At 41.0% G+C, this 23,095-nt stretch overlaps 1 protein-coding gene across 1 annotated transcript; it reads left to right on the top strand.

The window, feature by feature from the left end:
- Positions 1 to 368: 368 nt before the first annotated feature.
- Positions 369 to 14,915, top strand: TMIGD1 (transmembrane and immunoglobulin domain containing 1). The gene is made up of 5 exons (XM_049859767.1): positions 369 to 450; positions 2,392 to 2,670; positions 8,848 to 9,126; positions 13,509 to 13,612; positions 14,871 to 14,915. Exons 1-5 carry the CDS (start codon positions 369 to 371, stop codon positions 14,913 to 14,915), a joined length of 789 nt encoding a protein of 262 aa, XP_049715724.1.
- The last annotated feature ends 8,180 nt before the right edge of the window (positions 14,916 to 23,095 follow it).

Raw genomic sequence — 23,095 nt, forward strand, 5'->3', positions numbered from 1 at the left:
AGGGCCCCTATGAGAATGAAGCACGTCTCATTTCTATGTCTGCTAAAATGACCTATCAATTTCTCTGGGGAAAACTAGCTTATCGGTTGCTCTATATCTTACGGTCTATTTCCCTTAGTTTTTACCTTCAACAAATTCCTTAATACTAAAGCTCTTTTTTTTTTTTAAAGTACTTTGAGCTCAGTAGACAGAACAGGGTTGTTTAATTAAAAACTGGAAGCAACACTGTTATAGTTGAGTTGACTCATCTGGGAATTGATTTAAAATGCATAATAGACGGGAGAAAGGTTCATACACTCAGTATAGACCAAAGTACAGACCCAGCTGCACTCTTTTCCCCTGACAGAGTCAACCCGAATTCGTTAAAGATGGCATGCAAGAGGAGCTGCCTAATGGAAGTATACAAATTTCTTCTCTTTGTGACTTTATTTCTGCCACGTGAAATGACAAGTAAGTAGGCATTCTTTATGATCACTTTTTATGCAAAGAAAATTATTAGATTAAAAAATGATCAGTGGGCATTGTGTACATCATAGAATCCAAATCGGAATGACAGCACTTTGGTATGGCTCAGAGTACGGAAACCAGATAACATAAAAAATTGAATGAAGACATATTGGGGTTTTTTGTTCTGATACCACAAGACAGAGTGAAGTATTCTATTCTCTCCAGAGGCACAGGCAGAATTCGCCTACGTTTTAACGCGTTTCATTACTATCTTACCCAAAATAATCTTCTGCCATTTAAACACATCATGTCCAAGAAAATCTTCCCACCAGGGAAGTAGACCTCCCCCCATTTGAAAAGTAATACATAGTCATTGTATAAAATAAATTAGGCAACATAGGAAAGAAGAAAGAAAGGTAAAAAGTCGCCCAAAATCCCATCAACCAGAGATAATTGTTGAAAGTTTTGATGTATATTCTTCTTTGTTTTGATACTAGAGCCGCTGTAAGTTGAAAATTGATTTGATGGCACCTAATGACAAAATTTTTTCTTTTTTTAATGACAAACAACAGCAATCTCATTATCTTCACCAGTAATTTGTACTTTTTAAAGGAAAACTTTATGGGTTTATACAACATATTAACAAATGTTATCTGGTGTCTGTATGTGGTGGTGGGGGGGTATGTGTGTGATGGCAGCCAAAGTTATTTTTTTAGCTTTGTCACCTGCTTCTGACCCAGGAAAGTAAAAACTGAAATTCAGGTATATTACTAGGCAGTAAACAGATTTCTAAAAAATCAAGGATGAAAATAAACTGCTATATATTCTAGCCACCCACAACAACTTGTTCACCCCACAAACCACAGCCATTTAGACACTTCTTTACTTCACTACACTGCAAAAACGATACTGAGAGATCAGAAATTCAAGATCTGATTTGTCCATAATCCCACCATCTAATCAAAAAGTGTTTCCAAATCTGTTATTGCCCACGTGTATATTCAACTTTTATATATTTGCAGTAATTACTAGAGATGTAATTTGTTTTCTGCCTTTTCACTTAATGCTATGCCTTAAATAGTTTTCCATTTTGCTATAGTCCTTTTCCTTTTTAATTCACTGACCTACCCCCTTAATTTCCTCCTTCTAGCTGTTTGAAGTAATCAGTTTAAGCCTAGTAAGTATTTCTTCACTCTCTTCTCTATTTTTTATCAATCCTATTCAATGTACAAGGACCCTAGGTGCTGCAAAAGGTTTGATTCCTACTACTAACCTAAAGGTTGGCGGTTCGAACCCACCCAGTGGAACCTTGGAAGAAAGGCCTGGCAACCTGCTTCCACTAATATTACAACCAAGAAAACCCTATGGAGCAGTACTACTTTGTAACACATGGGGTTGCTGTGAGTTGGAATCAACAGCAATGGGTTTTGGTTTTGGTTTTACTCAATATATATTTTTCCCCAAGAATTTTTACACACACATGCACACACACACACACTCACACACACACACACACACACAAAGGGATTGTTCTCTACAGCTATTTTTTTAACCCAGTGGTTCTGAAATTTCACTGCACATTAGAATCATCTGGGGTGTTTTGTAAACAATCTGATGCCCAGGTTGCACTCACATCAATTAATTTAGAGGGTCTGGGAGCGGAAGCCAGGCCATTAGTACGCTCTTTTTTTTTTTTTAAGATCGACAGGTGACTCCAATACGAGTCTGCATTGACTCAAGGGCAATAGGTTTTTTTGTTTTTCTATTTTAACCTTTTTCACTTTTTAGCTAATAATATATTATGGACCTTTTTCCTTGTAAAATCATATTGGTTAATATTACTATTTTTAATTATTGCAAAGTATTTCATTATATTGATGTAATAGAATTTACTTAACCAACCTACTCTTGATGGACATCAGGTTGTTTGCTCTGTATTCCCAGGCTCTGTTTTAACGGTGAATGGTGAAACTGAGAACTATATCCTGCACACTAAGCCTGACTCCCACGAGTCTCTGACATGTGCTGTTCAAAATCACACCAGAGAGGAAGAACTTCTCTGGTACCGAGAAGAGGGAAGAGTGGATTTGAAATCTGGAAACAAAATCAACTCCAGCTCCGTCTGTGTCTCTCCCATCAGTGAAAACGACAATGGAGTCACGTTTACCTGCAGGCTGCAGAGTGATCAGTCGATGTTCATCTCAGTGGTGCTGAATGTCACTTGTGAGTTAGGGGAAAGAAACTGCTAGTCAGTCTGTGCTGTCTGTATGATGTTATCTGCGTGATGTTTAGTGGTTGAAATCTAGGTCCAAGGAGTATGTGCATTTGAACGTTTGCTTGGTTGCCAAACTGACTAATTAATACTCTCCCATAAAGCATGAGGGGGCCTGTTTCCCCACACCCTCACAAGCACTCAGTATCCTCAGACTCTAAGAATTTGTCAGCCTGATTGGAAATGTTACTTTCATTTTTAAAATTAAGAGTGAGGGTGATCACCTTTTCATAAATTTATTGGCTATTCACGTTTCTTTTCTATAAAATGTCTGCTCATGTCCTTTACTCATTTTTCTATTGGGTTATTTTCCTTTTTCTTATGGATTTGTAAAAGGGCTTTGTAAATTAAGGAAATTAGCCCTTTGTCATTCAGATTGTAAATATTTCCTCATTTATTTTTGACATTCTTTATAATTTTTTTTTTTTTTTTTTGCCATATTGAAGTTTTAAACATTTATGTATTTAAAATTATCAATCTTTTCCTTTGTGGCTTCTAGCTCTTGTGTTCTACTTAGAAACACCTTCCTTGGGGATCTCTTAACATCATCTTTTTTTTAGAAACAAAAAAAAGAAAACTCCCCAGTGGTTGTATGCCAGGTATTGGTAACACACCATCGGAACTATGTGTATTAGGGGTTGTACGAACAACTTTAAATATAAGTAAGAATCACCACGAAGACAATTCCTATGAGGTGGAGGTCAAATATTTTATTTTTAAGCAAATAACGTGTGCCTTCTACTTTTGTTTGCCAACTGCACCCTCCCCCCCCTCACCAGAGGGGGGTTAGCTGGGTAAAATTACAATATATCCCAGATTTCCACATTCTCCAAGCTGCCGAACCACTCCATCTTTGACATCAGCCGCTCTCCCCCTACTCAGCACTCTTCCCTTCCCCTTTTGGGTTTGGCAATTTGCTGCAACGTATCACAGAACTCACAAACTGTACTTACAGTTAAGTGGTTTATTAAGGAACAGGGTACAACTTGGGATCAGGATTACAGGCTACAATTCAGGATCTAGATCAGGAAGCATGTAGGCAGTCTCCATTCTTCATTGCACGACAGCTCTCTCAGCCACGGACGTGCAGGCCTCTTTCTGGCCCCTTAGGATGGGCTCCTCTTGGCCCTGCCATCTGTCATTGCCAGCTCTACCAACCGGCCCCTTCCGGGCCTCTGGCTGTCTTTAGTGTTACAGCCCTTAACCCATGTTAAAACTCTTTTAGTAGGTTCCTAGCCTCCTTTCTCTCTCTCCTTTTTCTTCTTGCTTTCTTCCTTCTGCTTCTCTCTCTGCTTCTTTCTGTCTGAAAAAAACCTCTGTGTGGCTAGTTGCATGTGTGTGTATATATACATATGTATATACAACTCCTTGTCAATTTCAAGGGATGGACCCTCCCAACAGGGGCCACAAACTGATCAATCCCCTCTCTGTAGGCCACAGACACTTTATTTGCATAGTAGGCTATAGTTACCTCATTTGCATAGTCCATAGTCACTTCACTTGCATGGGGAATGGACAGTCCCTGCAGGGCATATACCAATCACAGGGCAGACTGCAGACCAGGGCCAGACAAAAAGTCTAGCTGTTTACATTTTACCCAGAAAATGTCAGTCAACCTGGACAAAAGTAACAAACCTCCTGGGGTAGAAAACTAGGGCGAAGGTAACTCCTCAGGCTTTAGGGGGAAAAGTCTCTCAAGCTGTTTTTCCAAAGAACCAAGGTAAAAGGCCACATAAAGGTACTCATTTCACCACAGGGTCCTTCAAATCATACTACAGGTGATCAAGTAGGTGTTTCGGGTGGAAGGTAGGTTTTGCATGAGTGAGGTATGGTGTGAGTGGTGTGGGGTGTCGTGGGGTAGGATGATGGTGTGGATTGATTTGGTAGAAAGACATCTGGACTTGGAATGTAGTGATAAAAATCAAAGCCGTTTTGTTACCGAGGGCCCCTTCCTCAGTTGAACCCAACTGGATTAATGCTGCCCAATAAAACTGTTGAGGCAGCCTGGAGTCACACAAGCAAATTTATCTTGCCAGCAGCTAGCAAAAGGAGACAGTAAGGGCTGGAACCTTCAGAGACACTGTCTCACCTATTTGCCCATGATCCAAGTATTTAAGGGTTTCAACAAGGAGGGGAGGAGGGGTTTTGATGTTTATTCATGAGGTTCTTGGAGGGCGGAAGGGTAGAGATTTCTGAGAAAAGGTTGTGTTGGGCAAATGCAGGTGTGCACGCAGGATTTCTTAAAGATGGAAGTCCTTTGGTTCACCTTGACATAACTCATTACGGGATGTGAAGCAGGCACACTGGTTCCCTTTGTCACACCGCCCCCTTCAGCGGGCATGGGCAGGACAAACAATAGTCGCTTTTACTTCTTTTGCACATGCTCTGAACCCTGCAAGGACTATATTAACAGTTTATTTGCAACATCTTGGAACATCTCAGTTAGCCAGAACAGTTTGCCCACAGGGCCTGCATGTTCTGTTCTACTTTCCAGGAGGTGGGTTATGGTTGTACCAGGTTGTTTATTCCACTCTCTGTCCTGCTCAACTTTTTCCTGGCCTATGTGCAATAAGGCAGGCCGGGGGTGGGGGGGTGGGGGGAAGAGGCAACCGGCCCTGCTCTAGCCTAGTCCTATCTCAATTTGACTCCAGTGAGCTCAGCAAACTTTTCTGCCAAAAATGTATGCCATTGCTCCTGAGGTATAAGGATGGAGAAAATGCCCAGAAGCCTGTCTCTGGAGACACCCGGCCCACCCTGCAGCTTGTGTTTCCAGAGTGAATTATTTTCACGTTCCTGGGAGTTTGGTTTTTCATTTTCCATAAACTGAAAAAATGTGATTTTTATCAAGCTACCTTCTTGGCTACATTGATAGAATCCAGAACTATCAGGGGGAATTTGGAGGTCTCTTAAAATGCCAGACGAGAAAACTAAGGCACAGACTGTGGACCCAAATCACAGTTGGAGCTGAGGACAGAACACAAATCCCCAGGCTCCTAATCCAGTGTTCTTCACACTAAAAGAGACTTGGCAGCCATAACCCATGGTATAATTTAGTGGCTTAAAGAAACTGTCCAGTTCTCCAGCCTGAATCCACTTTTCAAATCATCTTTATAACAAACTCCTAAACAGCATTGCTGCTGAGGACATTCATATAAACTACCATTGGGTCGTTGATTCACAGGGGTAATAAATGGCAATAACTCATCATCGGTAAATCAAATAAGCTCATTAAACTGACAAGAATATTACATACAATCTAAAGAGGATATTATTACTATAAAATAGTAGATCAAGAACTAAATGGAAGTTTGATAACAATATACTGCTTGGCAGAGGGTGTGAAGAAACAGATTCTTTCATGCATTGTTGCCGGAAGTGTAAATTGGGACCCCCTCTTTTGTAATATCTATCAAATTTTAATGTGTGTCTACCCTATGATGCAGCATTTGTACTTTAAGGTATTAACCTTGGAGAATCACATGCTCATGTGCATAAAGAGACATATACAGGATGCTTGTTATAGCATCGTGTAACATTTTAAAGACGAAAACAACTTAATGCCCATCAAAAGAAAATGATTCAAGAGTCATATACTATACTACATAGTACGCTAAAAGGAATGAACTAGATCTCTGTGGTTCAATGTGGGTAGATCACAAAAAAATGCAAGTTATTAGAGAATGAAGTATTTTATGTAAAGTCTTATCATCCCCCTTAAAGCTATACAATATATTTCCTATAAACAAACAAACAAAAAATCCATTGCTGTTGAGTCGATTCCAACTCATAGCGACCCTATAGCAAACTTACAGGACAGAGTAGAACTGCCCCATGGAGCTTCCAAGGAAAGCCTGATGGATTTGAAGTGCTGATCTTTTGCTTAGCAGCCATAGCACTTAACCACTACGCCACCAGGGTTTCCATATTTCCTATAGGTATACTATAAATACAGAAAAAATTTTTTTTAAGGTCTGGGAGGATTTACGCCAAACTCATAGCAGTGGGTATCTCTGGAGAGGTCAGGAGGTGACCAGGCTAGAGTCAAGAGGACTTTAGCTTCATCTGAAATATACTAAACTTAAGAAAAGAGAATATCCATGTATAGTTTATATGTTTAAAATTAATTGAAAATTGTTGTTATTGTTGTTAGGTGCCATCAATTTGGTTCCGACTTGTAGTGACCCTATGTACAACAGAACCAAATGCTTCCTGGTCCTGCGCCATCCTCACAGTCATTGTTACATTTGAGCCCATTGTTGCAGCCACTGTGTTGTATTTGGATTTCCTTCCAACCTGAGGGGCTTATCTTCCTGCACTATATCAGACAATGTTCTGCTGCTACTCATCAGGTTTTCGCTGGCCAATTTTTCCAGAAGTAGACTGCCAGGTCCTTCTTCCTAGTCTGTCTTAGTCTGGAAGCTCTGCTGAAACCTGTTTACCAAGGGTGACCCTGCTGGTATTTGAAATTCTGGTGGCAAAGCTCCCAGTAGCACAACAACACGCAAGCCACCACAGTATGACAAACTGACAGATGCATAGTGGAAAGAGTTAAATGATAAGGAAAAACTAATAGGGCCTGTTCACAAATGGAACTGGTGTATTTGGGAATCACGTTCTCTATTCTAGCCGCTTCCTGTGTATCTGAATGCCATATACATCCTTGTTGGATATGGATACAGGATTCAAGCTCATTCTAGAAAGCAACAAAATGTCATTCTTCTGAGAGAGTTATTAATAGTGCAGCCTACTCAGGGTCTAATTAGTCAGTGTGCAGATTATACGAGCTACTTTTTTTCCTCCTTATCAACCTCTTTCTCTTTCCTACTAACTACTCTTCAATCATTTTATTACTATTTTGCACCTTTGCCAAAAAATGGAAGGGGCAGGGAGAAGAGGGGAAAGTTAGTCCAGCTGTTTCTTTCCCTTGATGTTGGAAAACCTTGGTGGGGGAGAGGGTTAGAACTATTTGGTGATGACAATGTGTTTGACTATCTGTGGGTCTACCAGTTGCCTTCAAGTTGATTCTAACTCATGGTGGCCCCATGTGTTTCAGAGTAGAACTTTGCTTCATAATGTTTTTGATTTTTCAGAAATAGAGCACCAGGCCTTTCTTTAAAGTTGCTTTTAGGTGGTCTTGAACTACCAACCCTTTGATTAGCAGGCAAGAGCAATTAACTGTACCACCCAGGGATTCCTATCTATGAGTCTACAGCTATCCTAATCATGGAAGGAGTAAGAAGTTACTTACATGGAGGGATGTGAAGGGCTCAGAAAATCATGCTTACCTGCCACAGATGCCAGAGTTGCCACAATTGGAACACTTTCTGGGAGGGGGACATTATTTCTAGAGAATTATCGAGGAATGCGAATATGCATTAGTAAATATGTAGTTAGGGAAAATGTGGTTAGACGAAATGCAAAAGGAGAGGGCCTGAGTAGCCCTCAAAACAACCACCACCGCGACCCCACAATAATCATCGCAGCTTTTTAACACTGTGATAAGTTCTTTACATATCCTACTTACAGATAAGGAAACTGAGGCCTTAGCAGTTAAGTAACTTTCTCAAGATCACAGCGAGTGGTGAAGATGGAATTGGAGCTAACGGCAATGCCTGCATTCTTAATATTATACCGTTTCATCCAACACTACAGAAGAAAAATATGGCAGTCTGCTTCCGCAGAGATCATAGCCTTGGAAACCCTATGCGGCAGTTCTACTCTGTCCTATAGGATCACAATGAGTCAGCACTGACTCAAAGACAAGGGGTTTGGTTTTGGTTATCCAATACTAGTACAGGTTGGCATATTAACTCTCAGAGAGCAAAGACCCAAGGCTTATACTCTTGTATTTCTTAAAAATTGACTACTTGGTACAGATTCAGTATTATATGTGTTTGTGTTTGTTTCATGGTTTTCCTTCTCTACCACAAAGTTCTATAATGTTTGGAACTAATCTTATTTCCCAATTACATCCCCATATGCTAGCCTAAAGCTTGGTATGCAGTAGGTACTCAATAAATAGTTGTCAAATGAATGAACAACTGCATGAGATAGACTGAAGGAAGACCTTGAACGCTGACCGTGAACTACGGCTTATCTGCTGTTAAACATAAATGCTTGCCTTGCAGTTCCTCCTCGCTTAAGCGGAGATGACTTCCAAACAGCTGAGGAAGGGAGTGATGTGCAGTTGGTTTGCAACGTGAAATCCAACCCCCAGGCTCAAATGATGTGGTACAAAAACAACGGCAGCCTGGATTTAGAGAAAAACCGTCACCAAGTCTACCAGACAAGTGAGACTTTTCAGCTGTCAATCACCAAAGTCAAGAAATCTGACAATGGGACCTATAGCTGCATTGCAAGTTCACCTCTGCAAACAGAGACTAAGGACTTTCACCTGATTGTTAAAGGTAACTGCTGTCCAAAAAAAAAAAAAAAAAAAAACAACTCTAGGTAGTCACAAGCATAGTGCAAACCTCAGAATAGATGCTCAGTAAATATTTTTGATGACAACAAACGATGATGACAAGTGTAATTAATAGCTAGGATTTTCTTTGGCAAATTATCCCATCCTGGGGTTTTCCACTAAGAATTCAGGGAATTATACCCATCTCAGAGAGGATGCTGCTTTTTGATCCTTTTCTACATCAAGGGGTAGGAAAACAAAAAAAAACCCTGTTGAAATTTATCAGTATCAGTTACCATAGGGCCAGTTCCAACTCATGGCAATCCCACACCTGTCAGAGTAGAACTACGCTCCGCAGGGTTTTCAGTGGCTGGTTTTTCAGTAGTAGATCACCAAGCCTTTCTTTCAAGGCACCTCCAGATGGACTTGAACCTCCAACCTTTTGGATAGCAAACAGCACACTAACTGTTCGCAGCACCAAAGGACTGTTCCATCGGCTTTTAGGGAGGACTGTTTCCATGAATTCTCCTGTGTAACAAGGTTTGTAGGAACTGGACTTGTAAGTTCACAGCCTAATGACAAACAGAAGTCAGAAACACATAGAGAAGAAAGTTGCTGGCATGATAAGAAAATGGATCTCTAAAATTACTCCTTGCTCTGCAATTCTAACCTGCAGGCGAATCAGAACAGGCAGTGGGAAAAAAATGAAAGGGGTGACAAAAAAAAAAAAAAAAAAAAACACCACCACCCTCTTTCTCTTGACTTCCTGTTTCATACAGCTAGGTTTAACACCTCTGCAGTAACAGGGAAAAAACCCAAGCTCTATGTGTCTTTACCTCCTCATAGTTCTTGCTCATACAGAGAGGAAGGGCAAGATACCTGGAACGGCTGATGCCGAAAATGCTAATCCTCACATTTCCAGGTCTTAGGCCAGCATGCTGGGAGCAGCCAAACAAGCTGAGGCTCTTAGATCCTGCTATAACACTATTCACTTTGCTATTTGCCTCCCTATGCCCACTCATTGCCATTCTTGCCAGTCTCCAGGAAGCCAGTTGAACCCCTGCCAGAAGCATTCAACTAATGTGCCCATAAAAAAAACAAAACCAAACCTATTGCCATTGAGTCAATTCCGACTCATAGCGACCCTATAGGACAGAGTAGAACTGCCCCGTAGGGTTTCCAAGGAGCGGCTGGTAGATTCAAACTGCCGACCTCTTGATTAGCTGCCGAGTTCTTAACCACTGCACCACCAGGGGGCTTCTTATTTCCTCCCCCTCAGGGGTCTGGTGACACCAACAGAGTGGCTAGTCAGGAGTTAGAGCTACCAATTGAAGCCATGACTGTGATTCCTGGCATGTTCAGTAATTTGTCCTGCAGAGTGGTGACATGTGCCCAGGGGCGACTTGCTTTTAAAACCAAAACCACAAATGATCTAAGTACCCATGGAAGGAGCACCACATTCAAGTTTGTGGCTAGCCACCTCTCCCAGGACTGCAAAAGCATGCTTGATGTGGCCTCAGGCTATGCCACTCTAACTGGCTGTGAAGACCACACTCAGACAGACAAGGAGATTATACCCTCCCTCTTGGTTAAGGGGATTCATAATTGTTCTATGTTGCCTGAAAAACATACATCTTGTGTGGCAGGCAGGATGCCAGCTTGGCAAACTAACTTTCAGGTGGGCAGGATCCTCTTTTAGGTGGAACTCTTCCAAACCAACTTGTTTTTCTGATTTCTTCCTGCTTTATTTCTTCCCTGTCTGTTGGCCATCTCACGTCTCCGCTCTACTGCTGGTAAAAAAAAAAAAAAAAAGCACCGGCTAAATGCCGAGTTTGTCGTGAACCTCTCCTAGCCTCCCCCTGCAGTGGGGTACTTTCTAAATGAGGTCATGCAAAGCTGGAAATGACATCACAGATCTTTTCTTGAGCACAAGATGCAGCCCACATGTTGGAATTATTTTACCACAATGCATACGGGGGAAAAATACTGGGTCTGGTTACAAATGAGAGTGTAAAACAGGACAAGGAGAGAGGTGCATTACATTTAGTGGTGGCAAGTGGCACTTGCAAAAGTCACTTTCAGCAGAAACTTGGAATCCAAAGGGACCAAATGGGTCAGGCAGTTTATTTCAGCTTGTTTTTTGGAGTGACCATCACATGGGCCTTCATTTTATTCAGCCTGGTCAGAATGGTCCAGCCCTTGACTGAACTCTGATTTATGTTCCTTATTGTCCCCCCTTTGCTTCCCCTTTGTTTTGGCATCTCTTTTTGGCCTGCAAGTGGATGGTGTCCCCCAGTAAAGTAAGCCTTTTTGGGGTGTCCCAAGGCTGACGATTCGGAGCTTACTGGAAGAAGGCTTGCTAGAAGAAGGTCCGTTGAGCAGAGATTCTCCAGAGGGTTGGTGCATCCCAGGCCTACATGAGAGTAATTTTCAGGAACAGCCAAGAGAAGGCAAGAGCAGAGGATGCCTAATCCACTCACTCCCCCAAATTATTCTGGTCAGGAGCTGGACAAGAAATGGGGAAGAAAATGATGGAAAAAATAATTGGTTAGTGTGTCATCCAGTTACGGGGGAGATAAATCCTATTTCATAATCTTGAGGTAGATAAGGCTTGGGCTTTGAATTAGACTTATCTAACATCATCTCTGAGTCAGAATCGACTTGACGGCACTGGGTTTTGTTTTTTTTTTTAACGTCACCTCTTCCCTTCCCCATCTTTTGCCCCTTGTATCTATCTTGTGATCCTGTTTCCTTTATAATATTTATCTCGATCTATATAGTTTTTGTTTGCTTAATGTCTGTCTCCCACACTAGAATATGAAAGCAGGGACCATGTCTGTTCTATTTTTTTCAGGGCCAAGTACGGTGCCTGACACACAGTAGTCTTTCAATAAATATTTGTTGACTGCACCTAAATCTACAAACTCAATTGCACAATAAAAAGCATGCTATTTATTTCCTTTAAATTAACTTAATTCTGATTCCATAACCCCAGCCTCTGTGTGGGTGGAAAATTTCATTTAAGTCATCATGGGAGCCCCTTGTCTTTCCATGGGTGGCACCAGAACGCAGGAACTTAGGCAGAGTCATTGTAACACTTGATTGACCTTAAGCACTCTTATTTTTGAAGGGTCGCACTACATTGTAGCAAACACATTAAAATGAAGCACGTTAAGTATACTTTTTTATTTAGAAGTATTTTTATTAAAACTCTTATGGGAGAATATGTAAATCAATCACAACACATATTAGAAATCAGAGTTTGCTTCTCAATCATAACCAAAATAAGTCTATAAGCCTAGAGGCACAATACCATTAAGTATACTTTTTACTATAAAAATTTTGAAAGGATTTGTATAAACTGTATACATTTTTAATCTTGTTATAGATAAGTTATAAGTTTAGTTCTTGAGATATAACATTAGTATTTAACAGTTGATTTACAGTTGGCACAAGGTTACATTTTGGAGATGTTTAATTAAACATTTATTAATTTTGACTTTGCCACTTTTTTTTTTCATATTTTGGAGCCAATAAAATTTTTCTTCAAAGCTCAGACAATTTCATAGGCCCTTGGAAAGCTCGTAAGCATGGGCATTGTGCTCATAGTGCCTGATCAATAAGACAGTTTGAGCTTACCTGGTGTTCAAAAAACAAGGAAATGGACTTCCATTTCCAGGCTGGCATGGCTGTTGCTAGTCTCTTCCTAGGCCAAGTTACCAGTAGGCTCTCTGACCTTCCATGTCATTCAGGGAGGTATGGAAATCTTTGTGTGTGTGGCGAAGGCTGGTGCTTAGCGTCCTAATTCTCCTGGGACACCATGCAGCCACCTCCTATAATGTCATAGCATCTGCTTGGGTACAGGTATAAGGCCCCCCACTGATGCTGGGAGGCACAGGCCTCTCTTCCTTCTCAGTTCAGCAGATTCTCCACCTTTTCTCTTCTTGCCCTCAAAGCCCCTCCTCCCTTTTGTTCCCCTACTGGAACACCTCTCTGTATTTTTTGGGCTTTTCAAGAAGCAGAAGGAACCATGACGTCAGTCCTTCTCTTTTCTGCATGGCAAAAATTACACATAAAGAGACACAAAATGGTCTGACTACCTGCCTGGGAGAAGTTTTTCATATTTCAATAAATTATCCTTCCACAAATGGATTCAAAACCTGCCTCTGCCAATTGCTAGTTCTGTCACTTTAGACAAGTAACCTCTCAAAGCCTTGCCTGTATTATGGGGATAATAATACCTACTTTTTGGGGTTACCGAGAGGATGTAATTAAGAAAAAGATGTATTTAAAGTGCAAGGAACTATGATTGAGACATATTAGAAGCACATAAATTAGAAGCATAAAAATGTTAGTTCTCATTCTCTGTGTTTGCATTTCCAACAGCTAAAGGGTGGACCATACCAATAGAACCCATTATTGCTGCATGTGTTGTCATCTTTCTGACGTTGTGCTTTGGACTGATGGCTAGAAGAAAAAGAATAATGGAGGTATTTTAGTATTCTAAGCTATTAGATATAAAGCCATCTAATGAATCTACTAAATTTGCTAAATAAAGGCAGAGAACTGGCTATATAAGTGACTAGAGTTAGGAATGATTCTTGGGCAAAGTTGAATCTGGTCTTTCTACCATGGGATCTAAAAAGAAGTTAGTTAAGGGAATAAAAATTGCACTTGTATTATGCGTATAGCTTTGCAGAGAATACAAGTGCTTATGTGCACAACCTGAAGGCAAATAGCTGTGGTGTTAGGGTTAGGGGATTTGGGACTGAGGAGTTTTCTTCCTCTTGGAATTTCGTTTATTGTCGCTATGGTACCTGTTGTACAACAATAAATATTGGGAGGAACATCTGGTCTGGATTCAGAGATCTGCATTGAAAAGATGGCATTTGCTGCTTATCTCTTGGGTACAGCCACGTGCTTCAGCTGCAGTAGGACTGGGGTTTGACTGGAGGAATGGTTAGCCTTGTTGGTTAGCATGATTCAAAGTATATGCATACGTAGGTTAATGCCATCCATACATTTGGCTCTGCCAATAAATCCAATGCCAAAAAGGGCAAATACGGCAAAAAGCCTCTAAGGAAAGTCCACTGTGCCCTGGGCAGAATTACTAATCCAGCAAAGGGCATTCTCCTTGGAACACGTGGAAGCTGGGTGGTATCCCAAGGGACAATGTCTCCCAAGAAGAAATTCACTCCATCCCCTTCCCATCCCAAGCAAAATTTTCCTACAAAAAATGTTCACACTTATACGAAATATCTAGAATAGGCAAATTATAGAGACCAAAATCTAATTGTGGTTACCAGAGATGGGAAAGAGGGGAAAAGAGGGCATCATGGCTTGAGGGACACTGAGCTTCTGTTAAGGATGATGGAAAAATTTGGAAACAGATAATGGTGATGGTTGCAGACATGACGAATGTAATTAATGTCACTGAATTGCACATACAAAAATATTGAAATGGCAAATTTTTTGTTACATATATGTACTCATCACAAGTTTAAAAAAAAAAGAAAACAAATGCTCAACTACCTACGAATCCTGGAGGCATCCTGATTTAAGAATTACATCTTCTCTAAGTTGAATGGAAATCAGCCATGTGGCCAAACAAATGAGACCTGGGCCAGTACAGAGGCGTCTGCATTTCCACAGCACCTGTCCTCTGAGTCACCTTGATGCAATCAAAATGTTTACCCATGGGCTTTGGAAAAGCAGGCAAACCTATTGCCCTTTTGTGTTTGCTTTTAGCTCTGCATGAAGGATCAAGAACCCCAGAGTGGAACTCCTCTGTAAGTACCCTGGGCTGGGGTCAGTGATTTTCCGTAAGCAGATGGGTAGCAGTGTCGCATCATAAAGTCCATTCCAGGCAAATTCCTATTGAGATGGGAGGTGCAGGAAGGTGAAGGGGTTCAGAGGAGAATGGAGGGAGGGGGAGAATCTGCCTCCACTTTAGAAAAAGAAAGGTGAGGCTATGTTGGGCAGAACTGAAAATACTTTTGGTCTTAAGCCTGCACTCTAAGCAATTTTGGGCTAACACTTATGCGACTGCATTTTATTGCCACACAGTATCAATGACTGAGAGGGCCTGCTCTGGGGAAAGTCACTGCTGCTGTCCTCCTTCCCAACAAGACCAGGAGGCACAGTCTCCAGCCTAATACTGCCTCCTCTCTGGACCTTCCTTTAGTCTGTTGGCTATAGTACATCAAGAGGACAGTGGATAAAAAGAACAAAGACGTATTTCCTGAGAGTGTGAATTGTGTCTTCAAAAAAATTTTTTTTTATTGCTCTGATTTTCATTGTAATTCATTTCTTGGTCCATTTCAGATGAGAAAGCTGAGATGTCCATCGACTGCAAGAAGAGTTTTGTATCAAGGCCTCCTTAATTTATGGAGCTCCATCTGTATTTATTGCTATTCTTAAATTCACTCTTATCAGGTTGTTAGAGGTTATGAGAAGAGTTTCATTAATCACTTAACAGTATTTATGACTAACCTGATAAACTTTTGGAATATTTTTATGGAGAGAGCTATTGTCAAGAATGAAAAGTAAGATTTTATTGAGTCTTCTCCTAGAACGTTATATTAATTAATTGAGATTCATTACCAATAGGTTGGTAACCTTTTACCATTTAACTTGTGTTTTACTCCATCAGAGATTAGCAGACATTCTTCTTTCACAAATCAGCGCAATACCCCTCCCCCCCAAGAAAGGGGGGCATTACTGGGAAGTGGAGGAGAAGAACAGAGAGTGCTCAACTTTTTAAGTTACCAAGGAAGCACATAAAAAAGTCAGTGATCATCTACTTTCACCGTCATTTCATAAAAGAAATATTTTAGGACTACAAAAAGGAAGTAATCTCAGAATATAAGACATTCCTTTAAACTGAATAAATTTAGTATTATGAAAAACTCAGCATATGTGCTTATTTTCCCCATCTCATCACGGTGGACACAGTCACAGAATGTGAGAGTTTTTTTGTGAGGATGAACGTGAGAAGAGCAGGAGAGGGAAGCTGGCCAGCATAGGCCTTTACAACCATCTCTGGCTTCTCTGTGCGTGGTCATAGTCATTTGCATAGATCTATCTATATTGTGGAGCCCTAGTGGCAGTGCTTAAGAGCTATGGCTGCTAACCAAAAGGTTGGCAGTTCAAATCCACTAGCCACACCTTGGAAACCTTATGGGGCAGTTCTACTCCATCCTATAGCGGTCACTATGAGTTGGAATTGACTTGACAGCAATAGGTTTGGTTTTGTCAATATTGTGAGCCAGCCTGTTCTCTCCTCCTATATCTCAACTTTAAATTATAGCTCCCTTATAATTTGCCATTGACTTTTCCCACCTCCATTCTCTGTATCTTTCCCCCACAAGAGTCTCTGCTTCTCTTTCCAATACAACTGGGGTGGGAGTTAGGGGGAGAGGCTGCCCTAGTCAGAACCACCTTAGATGTCTCTGCTGTGATCCCCCTTTATTTAGGAAAAAAAAAACAACCCTTTTTTTCCTCTAATATCGCGATAGCTAAATTTGCCACATCTAGAGAGAGAGATCTGCTGTCAGACCAGTGGTAAAAAACCCCTTATTGACATAAAAGCAAAAAGAAGAAATGAGCAGAACATATGAAATCTCAACAGACTTGTTTCTCAGCAGAGCAGACACAAGCCTCCTGTGAGGGTTCTCCTTGCTTCCTTGGGAACTTCGTCATGGAATGAACAGAGAGAGGGAGTTAAAGACCATGCTTTACAGGTTTCTCTGGCTTCTTGGAGGCCCCAACCAGTGTTTGTGGGGAAGTCTTCAGATCACACGCCTCATTTGAGATTTCTCAAATTAGGATTTGGAGGCTTTGTGAAAATGCTGTAAAAATAAAGTAGGAGGATTATGGAAATCTGAAAGTTTGGGCAATTAAGTAGAAGCCTGAAGACTGTGAAGAAGACGCCAGCTGTCAGGCAATGGCCGACTGGGATGCTTGAAAATGGAAAAGACAACAGAGAAACTTACATATCAAATTGGACTTGGAATCAGGAGACGCGAGTTCCAGTCTTGGTTGTGTTACCTCTCTTGGGCCTCTGCAAAATCAAGAGGTTGGATTAGAGGATCCTTAAGGAATGTGGTGGGAACCTTGGTGGCACAGTGGTTAAGCGCCCAGCTGCTAACCGAAAGGTCAGAGGTTCAAACCCACCAGCTGCTCTGTGGAAGAAAGATTACCTCCTTGGAAATCCTATGGGGCAGTTCTACTCTGTCCTATAGGGTCACTATGTGTCAGAATCGACTCAATGGTCATTGGTTTGGTTTAAGGTACACGGTAGTTTTAAAATGTTATGATTCTCAAAAAATTCCCATATAGTTTAGTTAACTGTGTTGGAAGGAGTTGGCAAGAAAGACTGAAGATGTAATACCTTTCCCCCACCTAGTAGAACTAGGGATCAGCTTTGTCCTAGGGCATGTAACAATTCCTTAAGAAATTACAGGTCATTAGGAAAAAATTTCTTAACCCTTATAGAATAGAGTGGCAGTAACTCATTTTGAAGAGCATAGCAATATCATAAATGGTCATAGTATTTCACTTTGCCTTGTAGTTTTGAAAAAACAAGGCTTATATTAAATATTAATGTCTATTATTAACTCTAAAATCAAAAGTCAGCCCGGAGCCTGCCTTCGAAGGAGATGAGACTCCAGGCCTTAAAAGAGGACTCCATCACCTTTCCCCAAAAGTCTTCTCTGCCTGCTATGAGACACCTGAAAGTCTACCATTCATTTTTCCGGTTTTGACCCTTTGAAGCTATAAATACCAGTGGAGAAGTGAGACGACAAATCCGGTGGCTCCTTTCTCAGCTTTTCTACCAATAAGGACACCTTTTATTATTACTATTTTTCTCCTTCTTAAAAATCCAAAACCAAACCCACTGCCTCTGAGTCGATTCAGTCTCAAAGCAAGCCTGTAGGACAGAGTAGAACTGCCCCATAGAATTTCCATGGCTTTGGATCTTTGCAGAAGCAGACTGCCACATCTTCCTCCCAAGGAGCGGCTGGTGGGTTTGACCTGCTGACCTTTCAGTTAGCAGCTGAGTGCTTTAACAAATTGTGCCACCAGGGCTCTTTTTTTTTTTTTTTTAATGAACTGACTTATCAAACAAACTTTATTGAATGTTAATAATATGTTTTCCCAATGTTTAAAGCATCTGTCAATGACATTTACTTACTAGTCTATACTTCTTTTATGACAGCACAATTACCCAGTTGATGCGTTGTTGTTAGCTAATGCCATTTGACTCATGGCAACCTTGTGTACAACAGAATGAAATGTTGCCTAGTCCTGAGTCCTCATAGCTCCTAGCATGTTTGAGTCCATCATTGTGGCTTTTGTGCTAATCCATCTCACCAAGGGTCCCCCTCGCCTTTTCTGGCCCTGTATTTCACAAACATAACTTTCTAGCAATTGATTTTTTTTTTTTTGATGACACATCCAACGCAAGAGAGTCTGACAATGTTTGGTTGTGATCCATAAAGTTTTCATTGGCTGATTTTCAGAACTAGATCACCAGGTCCTTCTTCCTAGTCTGTCTCAGTCTGGAAGCTCCACTGAAACCTGTCCACCATGGATGACCCTGCTAGTATTTGAAATACTGGTGGCACAGCTTCCGGCATCATGGTAACATGTAGGCCACCACAGTACGACAAATTGGCAGATGAGTGGTGGCCAGTTGATGTAATTCCACTTAAAAACAAAGAAATCTGGTGCTTTTGTTAGCTTATAAGGTCCCTGAGTGGCACAAATGGTTTACACTCAACTACTAACCTAAAGGTTGGCAGTTTGAACTCACCCAGTGGGACTACAGAAGAAAGGCTTGGCAATGTGCTTCCATAAAGATCACAGTCAAGAAAACCCTATGGAGCAGTTCTATTCTGTAATACATAGGGTTGCCATGAGTCAGAATCAACTCTATCGTAATAGGTTAGCTAGTCTATACAGTCTTTTAGAGGTTAAGAATATATCCATTACCATAAGGCTTTTTGAATCATTGAAAATAGCTTATAGACCCCCTTTTCCCACTACCTTTAACCCTGTCATCATCATCATCATGACGACCTTCCTGAACCTAATGGCCATGGGTCATAAACTCAAATGCAAGTGTCAAGCAAATAAATGTGTGAAGCAGGTCAGATGTAAAACCATAAGGAGTGGTGGAGACTGTGGCAAATGGAGAGCACAGCTGTGTCTTAGAGAGGGCTGAAAGTTAACACTGGGGACAGGCCTTCTGATTCTTTAAGAAAAGTGAGAAATCTGTTTTTGTTTTTTTAAAACATGTAATTCTCCTAACTTTAAAATGTATGCCCCCAATCCAAAAGGTTTATTTATTTATTTATTTTAATCCTGTATGCCTAGGAGCAAAAGAATCTTCTCACCCTAATATACACCATTCTCAGATTGATAGATTTTGTTCCAGCTCTGGCATGAGCTTTGTTTTCTCATGGAGGTTTTTGTGAAACAGCTCTTGTAGTTTTCACTCATAGCCTCCTCTCCCCCAAAATTCAGGCATGATCAACAAGGAACTAAGCCAGAGGGCAGTTAGTTATACTGTGCAGCGGACTTTACCTATATTATTTGATCCTAGAAACAGCCCTGTGAAGTAGATGTGATTGTCCCAACTTTTAAGATGATGACACTCGGGCTCAGAATGCCTGAGTAATTTGTAAAGAGTGATTAAGCTGGGATTCATACCCAGGCTGATCCAAAGCCCAGGGTCCGGGGGAAGGGAAGGGGTGGCACCGAAGGGGTGAAGGTAGGATGATGAACATAAACTTTACCTCTCCAAGGAATTCGCCAAGTGTGACGCCTGTATTAATTCTACCCTTAATGACCTGTGGAGTGTTATATTCACCAGTCAAGGGAATTCAGAATAATCTTAGAGACCCATTTGAAAATGTTACAACACTCCATGAGATGATTTGAAATATCCTGGCGGGTTGCAGGACTGGAGCTGAGGATTGCTGCCCTAAATACGTGCTTGTCCTACCATTGATAATCACCCCAATTGGTGTACTTGGTGATTGTTATCAGTAGGAAGAGACGCAAATATTTAGGGCAGCAATCCTCAGCTCCAGTCCTGCAACACTCCAGGATATTTCAAAGCATCTCTAGGAGTGTTGTAACATTTTCAAAAGGCTCTCCAACTAAGATTATTTTGAATTCCCTCTATGAGTCAGATGGCAATGGGTGTTTGTGAATATAATGCTCCTCGGGTCGTTAGCTGTAGAATCAAGAGAGCCATCACTCTTGGCAAATTCACTGGAGAGTTAAAATTGATGTTCATCATCCCATCTTCACCCTTTCTGTGCTATCCCCTTCTTTCCCCCTGGCCCGGGGCTTTGGATCGGCCTGGATGTGGCAGTCTGCTTCCGTAAAGATTCATAGCCTTGGAAATCCTCTGGGGCAGTTCTACTCTGTCCGATGGGGTCACCGTGAGTCGGAGTTGACTCAACGGCAAGGAGTTTAGTTTGGTATTTGCTCTTTCCCAAAGGGTTTGCATAGATTATTTCTCACCCTCACAACAATCCTAAAAGGTAGGTGTTGGTATCCTCATTTTACAGGCGCAGAAATTGAGGATTAGAGAAACCAAGTAACTTCTAAAAATCTTACAACTAGCAGTACGTGGAGCTAGAATTCAAACTCAGGGCAGTCTGACCCCACAGTCTATGCTCTTTCCTCTATACTACACTGACCTGGGATTGGGGGGTGTGTGTGTGTAATAAAAATACTTGAATGTGATTGACAGCATCATACTGCTTTAGAAGTTTGGAGATTGTGGCAGAGATATTTATCATTCACAGAATATCCTTGTGCTCTTTACATTTCCCTGCCCGCTTGCCACTAGGCAGACCTTGTGACTATTTACAGTCAAGAAGATACAAGCACAAGTAAGTGGTATCGCTTCTGGAAAAAGTGAAACCGAGTGGGTGCATGTTCTTTACGCTCTTTCTTTTCCTGACATGGAAATTGTGGAGAGGTTTCAAGGCATCTGTCAGCCTGGGTCCCGAATAATGATGTGGAGCAGAGCCTACTGCTAATGTATGGTATGTATGTGAGAAATCAACGTTTGTGTTAAGCCACTAAATTCTGGGGTTAATTTGTACTGCAGCGCAACTTGGCCCATACTGACTGATATAGGTATTTTCGTTAAAATAAGAACTGAAGAGAAAGTTCCTTCTAGTTCAATAAAAACAAACAAACAAAAAAAGAACTTTGCTGTCAAGTCGATTCCAACTCATAGTGACCCTGTAGGACAGAGTAGAACTGCCTCATAGGATTTCCAAGGAGTGGCTGGTGGATTTGATTTGCCAACCTTTTGATTACCAGTGGATCTTTTAACTGGATCTTTTAACCACTGCATCACCAAGTCTCCTGTAAAGTAATGCTCAACTTCAGGGGCGATTTCCTAAGTAATCCCTAACCTTCCTACCATGGACCATGAGTCATATAAAATGCTGAAGAACCTGCCACAAAAGCATGTTTTTCTCTTCACATAGACTCATTGACAACATGCTTTAAGGGAATACGGCAGCAATAGTGCAAGCCAGAATAAAATTAATTAGTTTGTCATTTTATTAAAAAAATCCAAAGTATGCTTAACAAAAGTACACTAAACAAAATCTACACATTAAGCACAGATTGCTTAACACTCAGGTCATCTTTTCTCAAGAGTTTATCTGTGCAATGTCAAGGTTGTTCTGTAGCAAACAGCTTACATCGTGCCTAGTTTTTACTTCCATAGTACTGGAAAACATGAAGGATGCTACTGTGAGTTCCCAAAAAACAAGGGTTCTCAGAGCATTGTACGTGTAGAAAGAAAAAAACTGGAGACCTGAAGTTTCTTCCAGTAGACTCCCGCAGTGAAGCACTGTTGTGGAAACTCATGAATTGTTCGTCTGTATTTCTTCTGACACTCCTGATAGCAACAATGTGTCAGCCTCTCTTTACATTATAGTTATTAACAGCAATCTCTTACATTTTCATGCTGCCTTATAGTTTTAAAACATTTTTACTCATATCTTGTTTGAGCCTCACAGCCACTCTGTGAGATAGGTAGTGCTGTCCTTATTTATGATTTGCAACTGGAAATAGTACTGAAGTTCAGAATGGTTAAGGGACCAGTCCAAGTTCACACAGCTAGTAAGAAGGGTCACTCCACCCATCATCCTGCCCTTTGGCCCTAAGTAAGTACTACAATTGCTCTCAGTTTTGAACAGGACAATCGCTCGGCTCTTTTGCTTTGTGGGTGATTGCTATATGACAGGAAAAATGGAGGTAGGACATAAAAAAATTAAAGTATCAGACACAAATACCAATTGTTTCCATTGATTATTATTAGAAATTAAAAAATTGAGTTCTCTGAGTTACCCAAAGTATAGTGATACCACTTAAAAACAAACCAGTTGCCATTGAGTCGATTACAACTCATGGTGACCCCATGTGTGTCAGGGTTAAACTGTGCTCAGTAGGGTTTTCAATGGCTGATTCCTTCAGAAGTAGATCGTCAGACCTTTCTTCCAAAGTGCCTCTGGGTGGACTCAAACCTCCAACCTTTCAGTTAGCAGACAAGCACGTAAACTCTTTGCACTGCCCGGGGACTCCATCACATAATAATAAACTCCTTTAAGCACTTACATTGTACTGTTCTAAGCACTTTAAATATTTTATACCTCATTTAGTCCTCATAACAATCACAATTCAAGGGTTCTATTTTTATCACACCCATTTTATAGGCGAGGTGTAAAATAGCAGTAGTAATTATAATAGCATCAGAACTTGTCTAACTTCAGGGAGGATAATGACCAGGATCTGATTCCCATGAGGTGGAAGGAGGTCAGGCATATCTTCACTTTTCACCCTTTTTACCAGTTCTGACACTAGCCATCCTTCCCATGGCACTCTCTACTTCTCGTCTTGTTTCAATAATCCATTGCAATGGCCACATAGAA

Source organism: Elephas maximus, chromosome 19, assembly GCF_024166365.1.
Source record: "Elephas maximus indicus isolate mEleMax1 chromosome 19, mEleMax1 primary haplotype, whole genome shotgun sequence".
Classification (NCBI taxonomy): domain Eukaryota; kingdom Metazoa; phylum Chordata; class Mammalia; order Proboscidea; family Elephantidae; genus Elephas; species Elephas maximus.

What these genes read in the sequence shown, in the direction of transcription:
- TMIGD1 (XM_049859767.1), top strand. Translation starts at nt 369, where the DNA reads ATGGCATGCAAGAGGAGCTGCCTAATGGAAGTATACAAATTTCTTCTC. An exon ending in CTTTCACCTGATTGTTAAAG is followed by an intron (nt 9,127 to 13,508) that starts GTAACTGCTGTC and finishes CATTTCCAACAG; the next exon opens with CTAAAGGGTGGACCATACCA. An exon ending in GAAGAAAAAGAATAATGGAG is followed by an intron (nt 13,613 to 14,870) that starts GTATTTTAGTAT and finishes GTTTGCTTTTAG; the next exon opens with CTCTGCATGAAGGATCAAGA.